Consider the following 13,286-nt stretch of genomic DNA (forward strand, 5'->3'; position numbering starts at 1 on the left):
GGAGGAATGCATCAATCAGTAAGTATCTTCAGGAGGACATCTTCAAATCTGTAGTGTTTATAATTGTATATATGGTAAGTACAGCCGACTTCTACTTTCTACAGAATTTCATCACTGAGTGGAAATGCTGTGAATTCATTAGAAGACAAACACTAGCTATATAGTATCTAATACAATACAACAACTCGAGGAATACATTTCTGGATAAAACTTGGTGTTGGGATCACTCCTCCTTACTTAATACAACACAAGACAAGGTCATTAAGTGAGAAGATTTTATTTGTCACAATAATTGGAGACAACATCAATTAAAAGATCATGCCAGGCAGTTATAGCCGAATCTGATGTTTAAGTCCGGTAATTTTTTATCTACTCTCCTTATTTTGGAAGTAGCTGATTGACTTACCTTCGTTAGTGTAATTTATCTATATGTTATACATATACATTGTTATATGATCTACTCGTTATGTAGTCACTAATTAATTTGTCCATATTTTGTCCACCACATCTATTGTGTAGCTGTAGGCATCAGTACGATCTTCTTCCACAAGTAATCCAGCGTGGTACTCTCCGTTTGAATAAAGCACTTTGTAGACATTTTTTTCTTTAAGGAAGTTCTATTTCTTTACTTCAAATAAAAACAAATGAGTTAATTTTATTGACTGTTTAAATTAATGAAAACACTAAAAACGACTTCTAAATATAATCCCATGAAATTTCGTTCCAGGTCAATATCCAGTCATCTGAAATGACAAAAATCATTCTGTAACATATAAAACACCAACATCACCACAAAGCCAACAGGAGTTATCTCTCTTGGAGTTCTCCCTTAAAAAATAAAATCTTTTAAAATAATCTCTTTCAAATTAAAATACTCATCATTTTTTATTGATATAATTTATATGTATAATATTTGCAGTCTTGAGCTACATGTCTATTTAGTAGAGTGAAACGATTAACATTTGACTAAAAATGACTTCTTATTTACCTGTTAATTGACTCCTATGTGACTCGTCAATCTTCGGTCCACTCGAATGGCTCTGGGGGTTCGGGTTCCTCTTCCTCCTCAGTCTTTGGCCCACCAGCTAAAAGTAACAAGCAAATTGATTTTAAAAATGATAACTATTATTAATCATTACTATGGTAAATTTGTGAGACTTGGAAATAAACAGAAAAACTCAAACACCACATATGAATTTTAATTGGTGGTTTTTATTAAATGATATAATGTACAGATTTACAACTCTCCATAAATGTACTCATACGAAACATTCAAGTGAACATTGTTTTGAGAAACATTGACAAGTCTATAAGATGGGAGTTATAATACAGATGACGACTATAATTCTGTTAATGGTTTATACTGTTTTAATAACTGTTGCAGACTCTGATCATCAAAGACTTGTACCAAGGCCACTACTGTATATTGGAGTATATGGTATACCTTATCAGTTTACTTCATATTGTTCTTTTTTGAAATATTTACCCAGAAAATCATATAATTGATATTTAATAGTTAGCTGAACTATCACAGATGGTTCCCCAGACTGGTAAAACTTGGTGTTGACTATCTGAGGGAGCAGGAGTCTTCAGGCTCTGTAGAGATCACCTGGTTAAACTTTAACAGTTATACTGCTTCTCTACAGACTCACGCATTGTGATAATCATGATGATGTCACAAAGGTGGGATATTAATTCTTAATTAATGTTTTAGCCTACCGCAAATACTCTCCTACTTAATAATGCTCTTTACGACTATATATATATATATAAGTAAAATAATAAAAAAAAATATTTATTTTTATTTTTTTTTTATTTTATTTTTATTTTATTTTATTTTTATAATTCGTTCGTAAGGATAAAAACAATTTATTATCTATTATATATATAAAAAACCATTGTACTCGGATTGGCAGATGGCCAAATATACTAACATTTAAAAAAAAATTTGCGAGATTTAAATTTGTATTTTATTTGCTACGTCAATGAATATCCATTAGTATTGGTATCACATGTTACAGGAATATATTTGGAGTTCTCTATCAGCAGTGTTAAATCAGAAAGCGTAATTCTCATGTGCAACAGACAACATAAGAGACTATTATTTGCCTATACATTAAAACATAAAAGCATGAAACAGGAACGCAGTTTATTGTTTAATGAATGAACTATATAGACGTAACCTCTCGTGCAAGGAATGCCTACTTCCTACCAATCGTGAAGTTCACGTTTTATCAATGTTGGCATAAATGAAGCCTTTTACATGTGTTACAATTTATTAACAGCAGTCATTCTGCAGCAGTTTATTGCGGTGAGAAATTCAAGCTGAAGGGGAAGTGTGGAGGAACTATCAGCTGTAGTCTAATGACAGACATAAACTCACGAGAATCTTCGGCTAGGTATGTCAGACTGTCAATGGGAGACGGGAGGAACGGAGGGGTCATCCTATCAGCAGTGGGGGTAAACACTACAGTTACCACAATTTCACAGCTGAAAAGCATGTGTCTCGATGGATTCAAAAATCGACCAAAATTTGGATGAATTGCTTTTACAAAAAACTTTCACCACTAGTATGAGGCTTCGCCCCATTTCCGACACATGGTTGTGCCAATATTTCTTTTAAAAGTTTTTATGGAGACAGATGAGATGGCTAATGGAGGTTGATTTGGACAGGGTACCCAATCACAGTCTGTCATTGCTACTAGGTTCCGATGTCCATTTCTCTCCACACAACAACATGGCATAGAGCAAACATCTGCCATCCATGGCAGATACTTTTAATCACAGCGTAACAAGATATCAGTCAACTGCACCTCAGCATTCAATGATCTATTTCAGGTTAGAACGAAAAGAAAACTAGGTCCATGAAGCAAAATCTAGACCAGGTTCAAAGGTACCTTCCAACTTTGTCTTTAACACAAACTACAGTATGACTGGTCAAACGTCTCTTCCAGCTCATTCTTGTTAATATACACATAACATGTTAGGTCTGGATGAAATAAAGAACTACAGTTTTTAGACCAGGTTCGAAGGTCATTTCTAACTTTTACAGAAATTGCAGAATATGACTGGTCAAAGATCCTTTCCAGCTCATTCTGTTAAATACACCTAGGTCTGGATGAAACTAAGAACTAAATTTTTTAAACCTGATTCAAAGGTAGCTTCTAACTTAATCTTGTACCGAAAAATATGTTAACTTTTAAAAGCCTTTATCAAACATCGTTCTCTCAGACATCTGTAAATGAGGCCTTTGTTGTTAGTACTTAACCCTGGATCTCTGGCATAGTGGAATGTTTCTCTCAGACAGTAGGAAATGGCTACTATTTCTTTGGGTTACACCTCCATTTTAAGTTTTTCCTTACGATAGATTCTGCTCGGTATCATTGCCAACACCACCCCAATAAAAACGAATGTACCTGGCCTGTGGGTGAGACAATAATGGAGTGAACAGCATGGCAGGCTTCAGCTAGGACGAGTCAACCTTGAGTATTGGACGGAGCCTAATGTAATCAACCCCTCTAATCGGCCACGCACACACCCAGCATAGCACTTTGATTTCAATTTGATTCTGAAATCTACGTCAATTTACAAATCAGCTTGCTTTCCCTTTAATTTTGATATATGTTTGTATATATTTGAAGTGGTTTTTGTCCAGGCTTCAGGCAATAGCCATTCATTTGTACAAATCAGGGCACCGAGCAATGGTGTGATTGTATCGATTACTGAACACTTGGACGAGGAATAGCCCAATTACATTTAAACAGAGGCAACAATAACATGCAAATCTAAACATATGCATATTGGACTATTTTCTTTGACATTACAGCATTATCACTTCTGGAACAGAAGAAGTCAGCTTTTACAGATCGCGGTGTATATGATACGTCATCCTTACGACAGAAGGATGGGGAGGTTTATAATATGTCATCCTTAGAACAGAAGGATGGGGAGGTTTATAATACGTCATCCTTACAACAGAAGGATGGGGAGGTTTATAATACGTCATCCTTACGACAGAAGGATGGGGAGGTTTATTATACGTCATCCTTACGACAGAAGGATGGGGAGGTTTATAATATGTCATCCTTACGACAGAAGGATGGGGAGGTTTATAATACGTCATCCTTACGACAGAAGGATGGGGAGGTTTATAATACGTCATCCTTACAACAGAAGGATGGGGAGGTTTATAATACGTCATCCTTACGACAGAAGGATGGGGAGGTTTATTATACGTCATCCTTACGACAGAAGGATGGGGAGGTTTATTATACGTCATCCTTACGACAGAAGGATGGGGAGGTTTATAATACGTCATCCTTACGACAGAAGGATGAGAGGGTTCAGTAGATCCACATTGGTTCCAAATGTTGACCAGATTAATAAAGTCCATGGCAACCTTTTATATCAGAATTTTCAAGCAGTTGAAGGAAATTGTTTGTATTTAGTTTTTGTCTTTTGTCTATAAACTGTATGACAGTTTGGTAGATTGTAAACAACAAGTGTTTTATCCAGACAAACAAAATCTAAATCTTTGGTTGACACTGAAAGGTATGTGGTTGTATGCCCCACTACTTATTTTTGCCACCATACAGCTGTCATTTGGTGTGAAAGTGGATGTATCTTCATTCCTGTATCACAGTGCCAGCCAGGGGCATAAACAAAAGATCCTTCCATCAACAGTTCAGCTACTAACTACATCATTGCATTCCAATATATACTTTTTTTTTTAATATTACCAAATTGTTTCCCATTTTAACATGCTCTTCCACAGAAGAAATCTTTGTTGATCAATTAACATATATTCTGGTAATAAACCATTTTGAAGATGGATGGGAAACAATGAATATCTATTATCTTACTATCCTCCTAAACAAAACAAAGAAAAAGATTTCTCGGGTAGAAAGCAGTGACTGACACCATGCCATTAATCTAGTTTTACAGCCAACAGCAGACAAATGTAGAAATCGAAAAACCATTGCAAATAATAGAGTAAGATTGATTTCAACTGTTACAGGCTTTTTATATGGAAAGTTTTGCTTACGCCAACAGTTTATCTTGTCTGGACGGATTTACTTATTTCAGACCTCGAATCTTGCCAAGAAAAGGTATTTGACCATCAATTTTGATAGGACTTATCAATGAATAGCTTTAAGTTATTCATAGTGATATTGTGTTTTAATAAAAATATATCGTTTAATCACTCTTAATCAGTGATTCTGACAAACAACTTAAAGCTCTGGTTTGTGCTTGTCCGAGATGGTTGTTATATGATCTGGAACTCTGCCAGTGAATCGAGTCTACGTCATAAAGATAAATTCATTTTTTCATCCTCCAGAGTCTAGAAAGACAGATTTGAATTTCAAATCAAGGGTCTTGAAGCTCTTTATGATATTAAACAGTCGCGGTTCCTCATAACTATCTGTTGAAAATACATTCTTTGTATTAAATCATTTTTTCATTTTCAAATTGAGGCTATGGAAATTCAGCAAATTTGAATGTCTGTGTGTGTTTAGAGAAAATCTTATGCATTTAAACTACAGATGGGATTTTAACTTTCTGATTCTCTGACCTCAACATAAAGCAATGAACTAACAGCTATAAACCACCACAATCTTTTTCTCATGTTCTTTTTTAAATGTTATATCACATCAAGTTATTATCCCAAACGGACAAGGCAATTCCAGCTTAAAGTATCCTCCACTTAAAAAATAAGATATGCACTTTATCAATATCAAAAATGAAGTATTTTTTAATTCAAAAAATAATTTATGGAATTAATAATTACCAACTAATCCTTTAGAAAATGAAATAAAAGTAGGTAAATCTTCTCAATCATAAGACATTTAACAGACAGCAATATTTGATAATATACACTGCATTTAGCTCTTTCAATATCCACTTTTCTCTCCACCCAGGCATAATGATATAACAGAAATACATTGTTTTACAGGAGAAGGAATTCCCCCTCCAACATCTGATGGGTATTGGCAAATCTCCATGTTCATATCCACTGAAACCCAAAAGCAGACTTACGCCATCTTAATAACTACAATATGGTGTAAATTATCTTAATGAAAATATAAAGAGACAAAAACTGAACAGATATTTACTGTAAATGAAATTTTTCGAAGAATTATGGAATAATTGTTCCTCAGCATGCTTCATAATAATTAGTTTTTACATCCATAGCTCTGGTAGTATAGTACCAGTGTGGTTTAACAAGGCGGCAAAAACTGAATTGATGAGTTTTAAGTAATGAGAGAAAAGAGAGAGAGACAGATATTGAACTGAAGCATTAAGTAAGTGACTGTTGATGGGAGGGGGGTGGGTGGGGGGTATAGGATAACCTGTCTAATTTGGTTGTTATCAGGACAGAAATAATTGGCTGGATTATAGAGGTGTCCAGTTTACAGAGAGGCAAACAATTTGGGAATTAGACACATAAAATTTCACAACAGACAGACAGGGTCCAGATTAGACAGGTAGTAACAACCATAAATATGCAATGCCAGTATAGACAGGGTCTGGAATATACAGGGTCCAGGATAGACAGGGTCCAGGAGAGACAGGGTCCCAATTAGACAGGTAATAACTACCATGGATGAATAGTGGAAATGCTGGGACAAATATTAATGTCAATATAGACAGGGTCTGGATTAGACATGGTTTTATTTAGTCAGGTTATACTGTACTGAGATCTAGTAGGAGTATATAAAGAGATGGAAGACTGAATGGAGACTCACCATGTTTTTATGACTAAGCAGAGGGTAGAGCAGTGTAAGGACAGGAAAGTCGGGAGAGGACATAAACAGAAACAGGACAGAAGGCAGAGGTTATATCTATCATACATAAGGACAAAATGTGAAGGGAAATTGGGGTCGCATGGGGCAATAAAGTGCTTACTAACCAGCATCAGTGTATGAATGAAAGAGGGAAAATAGGGATAAAAAAAGTGTCTGGGGGGGATATATGAAGGACAAGGGGGAAAGAGGTAGAGGCGGCTGAAAAAATGCTGAAGCAATTTATGGAACAACAAGGGGGAATAAAGCTGAAAAAGGCTGATGGAATGTATAAAGTGAGAGGGGATAAAGAGAGGGGAGGGGCTGAAAAGTGGATGAAGGAATGGGGTTAAAAGAGGCAGGAGGAATGTCTGAAAGAAGGAGAAAAGGGGAGAGGAGTGAAAAGAGGCAGGAGACTGTAAGGAGATCCCAGAGGAATGTATAGAGAACGACTTACCAGCAACAGGCTCTATGATGTCCTCCTGTTCCTCTGGCTTGGTGTTACTCAGCATGATGATACCGCCATTAGACACCTGGACAGAACAGAAAAGAATAATTATCAATTTGTTTGCAAGTGTTAAAATTAAGATAATTATGGTAAGGGGAGGTAACTTTTGTGTGTTTCAGAGATTATATTAACAAATGCAGCATTTATATTAATAAGGGGAGGTAACTTTGTATTTTATATATAAGTCTATATGCACGGATGTGTAACATTTATATTAATGAGGGGAGACAACTTTTGAGTGCTATAGAAAATTTTAAATGTACGAGTGTATGATGTAACTGTGCTAATTTCAATAGACCATGTACACTTATACAGAATGTGTATGTAAATCTTATGTATAAAGTTGAACTCACATCTTTGACAGGGACGTATCGGCCGTCAGGGAGAGTTAGGACCTTAAGTTGAGCCTTCATCACACGTGCTGGGTTAGACAACATCATAAAGTTAGGTTCTGGCTCTTTCTTCTCCTTTTCTGCTTTTTCTTTTTCTGCCTTCTCCTTTTCTGCTTTCTCTTTTTCAGCCTTTTCTTCTTCTTCCTTTTTCTCCTTTTCATCTTCATCCTACAAGAATTACAAGCAATTATTTTTTTTGCCTGCCCCACTTTGTCAGTATAGGAAGTTTAAGTACACTTCAAAATTCAATAAAATTTCAGTATTTTTTAAGTAAACCACAAAGAATATCTTCACTTAATAGTTATAAGGAAGCACCCTGTATACATTATAAGACGTGTGGAAATATTGATGCATTGTAGAGGTTAAACATAATCTTACTTCACAATCTCGTTGTAGGTAAAACAAAAGCAATGATGATCATGGTTTTGTTTAAGTATAACATAAAACACTTTTATTCATATGATTTATGTATTTATTTTTAAACCAAACAGAGTAATCTCCCCTGAATAGTCAACACCATGACCACTCATAGAACCTAAATCTTTGTCATTTATAGGGACGTAACCTACCCTAGCATCACTACTAGTTTTGTTTTGTTTATACCTTTTTATTATCCTTGACAAAAAATGAAAGAAACTGTCTAAAGAGACACAGGAAATAAAAGACTGTTTTATTACAACATAATACAATGGCCATTCCTTTGTTGAATTGTTGTTAGGTTAAAAGTGAACTGTATACTGCACTGAGTCGTGGGTGGGAGGGATTTGTAGGTATGGAGAAGATAAACATGTATGTATCATGTGTAAGGTCAGAGAGAAGAAGAATTGAACATCATGTCCTGTATAATGTTTACAAGTAAGAAGGAAGTAAGTGGATCTTCTGGTATTTTTCAAATTGAATGTTTTGCCAATAACGAGAACACTGACCATTCCTGCTAACAGGTCAGAATCATTATAGACAGACTCACAAAACACTCAAGCTACACTTAAATCACCAATGTTTGCCCTTGGAAATGGCCTTCCCAATTACTGCTTCCCCCATTAGCCTTGTAGTAGCCTCCCCCTCCTACTCCTCCCTTGTTGTTTATACCTTGTAGTAGCCCGCCCCCTGTTTATACCTTGAAGTCTCTACCTAAACCCACACTTTACTGCTCAAATACAATTTTATATATAAGCACATTCATTTTCAAATTATTACATACTTGCCCAGCCAAAGAAAACTTGTCTTTGATAAACTGAGCCATCAGACTGAAGACAAAGAATGACTGCAAAATTCTATATTTGGTAACAGTGACTGACCTTGACTTTTGACATATCACACCAAAATTCAAACCTGGCCGAGGTATATCTAATGCAAACACATACCTGTGATTTTTTATAAATAAATAATAAGTAGTAAATAGTTTTGTTAGTGTTTCTCAGAAAGCTGAGAAACAGCTGGTCTGTGCTGCCACGGTTGTGTCCTTGGGCAAGACACTTTACCCTAATTACTCTGGATGGCATGTGATGGGCCTCCTGTATGTTGTTCAGTGAGGTAGTCACTGACTACTACTAGGAGACCACACCTAAAAATGATGCTGGCTGTTCACAGGAAGTTAAACCCAGTAAACCAAATATGGTATTTTGTTGTTCACGAGAACAATACGTACGACTTCCATCTTGTCCGAGTCGGTTTTGTCCTTTTTCTCATCCTTTTTCTTCTGTTTGGCAGTGATACTGAGAACAGCGGTCTCCACCTTCTCCTTAGCTTTGTCTTTCTTCTCCTCCAGGGCGGCGGGGTAGGCGTACTGAGATGGCTTAGCCCCAGACCTCACCTCTATTTTGGGCATCTATCAAAACAAACAGCAATTTATCTTCAGATGAAATATTCCATAAAATATTGTTTTTATACAAGGTTTCTGTAAAGACAATTCTATGCAATAGAAATATTCTAGGCTCTCATTCACACTCAATATACACTGTCCTGATGTACTGGCATAGATCAACGACTTATATGCTAAACTGGTAGATTCTTATGCATTGTATTACATATTTCTATACAACTTAACACTAAAACCATTATAAGAATACATGTAATGTTAAGTGCTGTAGAGAGACAGCGTACCTTGAGGTCCTCGTTAAGCATGATGAGACAGGTGGGTGAGAATGCCAGGGACATGAAGTGTGTAAGTGGGTACCAGAACCAGAACTGGGTAAACACCAACATTCCCACTACGGCCTCCATGTTGGTGTGGCCTGTCCGCGATTGTAAGGACACTGTCATATTCCGTCCACCTGAAAAGACATGTGCGATATGAAATAATCGATCAAAACAACTCTTAACTTAACTTAATAAGATTTCAAGTACTAGAGCCAAGCAAGTTTTGACTTAACTTGATTATATCTGTTTTTTATTTTTCCTGCCAAATATTGAAAAAGGTTTTCACTTAGTATATATATATATCTTCACATTAATTTTCATGTACATCTAGAACTGTTGCCAGGAGGGTTGACTTACAACCCAGCTCCCAGATATTATATAAATTCAATCCTGATAACAGTAACATTCAGCACAAAGTCAGTGTGTGCTGACTTGATCAGTGAAGTTTCAAAAGTATGGATGACTACATTATGTATTTTATAGGGAGTTGTCCAAGCCAGATTTTTTTATAGAAACACAGGAAAAGGAGCACAACTGGCATAAAAATGGCAGATCCAAATACAGTAGTGTGATGACTACATTATGTATTTTACAAGGAGTTGTCCTTGCCAGATTTTTATAGAAACATAGGAAAAGGGGCACCAATGGCATAAAACTGGCAGATCCACAACAGTGTGTGATGACTGTATCCCATTCACAGTTAACACATGGACCTGTACAGAGGGAACCACTACAGTACAATAGAGAGGTGTCTTGGGGACATGTTGGGTACAACAGTGTATGAAAGTAATCATGATATATGAAAATTCATTAGACAATTGGTCTACAAAAAACTGAAATCCCATGACCTAAGTCATTTTTCCATAGACACATTTTGAAAACACATATTGTTGAAAGTAGCATAACTGTGTCACGCAAACACTTGCATCATCCAGTTCATACTAACACAAATGTTTGAAGCCAATAATGCACTGTTCTCAGTAAAAATATCTCGATTGTAAACTCTGGATTTCATATGGTTGTCAGAAAATATAGAACTGTTGTTTACACAAATCATAATGTATGTCAGGACTCAAACTTTTCATAGCCTATCGGGCCAACAAGTAGAAATTTTACATAGATGGACCAGGTTTTCTCTAGCATCGGGCCATCGGACCACCTTTACTTTGGAACATTGGTACAACCCCACCTCTCCCACCCTCAACAATTGTCAGATTCACCACAATATAACACCCCAAAAACCTTCCACAGGAAGCAGCAAGTATTGTTTGTCATCATTAAACCTCTATAAACATGACTGGCTACCGTTTGTCATCATTAAAATTCTTGGGTAGACAAAAACATCTTGTGTAAATTCTATATACAAAACATCTTTTTTACTGTCTATCTGAGTCAAGCTGAATACAAAACTCATTTTATTATGTACTCCACTTCAGTGGTGTCTGGTTTAAATCTCAACATCAGTATCATTAAGTGGCTGACAGCTATAAAAACAAGTTTTAAATCAAATTTGTTGTGTATCCCTGGAAACTGATTTTACAGATAGCGATATTGTATTAATTTAATGTGTTAAATGAGCTAAGAAGGAGACTCAAGAACAACTGTTGATGCAGCCAGCTGCACCATGCTGCAGTAATGGGGAGATATAATGCAGACTATTACGGGGACGTTGTGATTGGAGGTGATTGGTCTGGAGATGTGGATTCTTTGGGAGTACAAAGGCAAAGATGTAGAGAATCATGTGTTTATTTGGAGGGTGGGGGTTTGGGTGGAGGTTTGGGTGGGGGTTAGGGTGGCGGTTTGGGTTGGGATATGGGTATGGGAGTAGAAAAGGTGTGAAGGAAGTCAACTGAGAAAGTGTGAGAGAGAATATACCACTATGGGCAAGTGTTAGGGCAAGATCTGAAAGGAGGACTTATTGAGCTTATTGGTGTGTTTGTATGACTGGGTTTATTGCCCCGTGAACAGCCAGCACCATTTTTAGAAAGGGTCTCTTTATAGTAGCTGATGGCTACATCACTAAACAACATAGTGGGAGGCTAATCACACTCTCCAGCAAGGAGGTAAAGTGCTATGCCAGCTAGAGGACACAGCCACACAATCACTGGGTGTTCTAGCTCTGACCTCTCAGCCTCCGTAGAAAAGCAATGTCTCAGGTATGGACTAAACAACAATTAGGTATTCACCAGAGGCTGTGATAGTCCAGCGCTCATTGCAGACATTTCATTGAGGAAAATGACATTATGGCCGAATATCAACAAAGTGTTGAGTAAATATCTCTGTTACAATCATCTTCAAATTGTACCAGGCATGAGTTGAGTTCAAACTGGTTGATAAAAGGTCTTCACTGTGAGGAAGACTTCAAATCAATCAGATATTATTGTGTTTGGTTGGTAGACTGGTCACTGACTCCAGGGTTATCTCCCTTGAGGAAACACTTCAGTGCTTAATATCAGTAGTGAAGTTGTAAATAAATTACACTTGTTACAGATGTTCAACTCCTTAATGAACTTTATACAGGAAAAACATCAAGTGCCACTGGAATATATTAATGTAATTAAGTTGATATGGATACTTAACCATAAAGAATTGCTATCTGTGATTCAAACGATTTGTATCACTTCTCCCATTAAGAGTCCAGGATGTTGGGTGATACCGTGATACTGCCTATTATATTCCTTACCAAACATGTGCTGTATAACAGCCATCCAAATCAAACGTGGCGACCTTTTAACCTTGAGCTCTCGACAATATCTGTCAGGGTCAAGGTCACTTATGGAGGCTCTTGAGTGGACATGGGCCATAACTTTGGTATCGGGGCAAACAAAATAAAAAAGTCACTTCTTTCTCCGAGTAACTTTGTTTGACTGCCTTCCCTGACATTATTTTGGCTAATTTTAGACTAGCACTATCAATACTGTCGTTATTTATAGCCTCTGAATATCATATTCAGTAAAATTACAAACATTTCTTACCCACGTAATTTTTAAATGTTCAATATGGAAAATCCCTCCCCCCCAAAAAAAAATTGTATTCTTGGTCTTAAAAAAATTATCCACAATGAACAAATCATTGGGGATGAAGTTATACTGGAAAAAATAAGCAACTTTTTACTTAATTTATTTAGCTACTAAATAATTTTCTGATAATAACCTGATAAGACCTTAATTGGAGTGAGAAAGACTGGGAGGGTAGATAAAACATAAGAACAGCCACACAATACCAAGTAATGGTAAGAAAATCTACATCACAATAAAAACCTTCCATTTCCTGTAGTATTTGTCTATATTTTGCATCAATCAAATTTTTAAACAATATTATAGAAGTGTATATAGATTCTGTGATACAAGCTTCTTAATATATTTGTAAAGAAATCAGAGTTTTTTTCTCTATTAAACAAACATTTAAATGAATCTTTTTGTACAATACAGTGAAGCTTTAAGTCTAAATCACTCCTGTAATGCA

At 36.2% G+C, this 13,286-nt stretch overlaps 1 protein-coding gene across 1 annotated transcript in view; it reads right to left on the minus strand.

Moving 5' to 3' along the window:
* Nucleotides 1–261: 261 nt before the first annotated feature.
* LOC117343001 (26S proteasome non-ATPase regulatory subunit 1-like) overlaps nt 262–13,286 on the minus strand; it is a 220,248-nt gene continuing 207,223 nt past the window's right edge. Inside the window, exons 25-30 of the mRNA XM_033905327.1 lie at nt 9,786–9,955; nt 9,331–9,510; nt 7,644–7,850; nt 7,240–7,315; nt 989–1,085; nt 262–743 (exon numbers count right to left, since the gene is read on the minus strand). Of these exons, the coding sequence (XP_033761218.1) occupies nt 1,015–1,085; nt 7,240–7,315; nt 7,644–7,850; nt 9,331–9,510; nt 9,786–9,955 (704 nt within the window). The 3' untranslated portion in view covers nt 262–743; nt 989–1,014. The remainder of the gene's footprint in view (nt 744–988; nt 1,086–7,239; nt 7,316–7,643; nt 7,851–9,330; nt 9,511–9,785; nt 9,956–13,286) is intronic.

Source organism: Pecten maximus, chromosome 14 (assembly GCF_902652985.1).
Source record: "Pecten maximus chromosome 14, xPecMax1.1, whole genome shotgun sequence".
Lineage (NCBI taxonomy): Eukaryota > Metazoa > Mollusca > Bivalvia > Pectinida > Pectinidae > Pecten > Pecten maximus.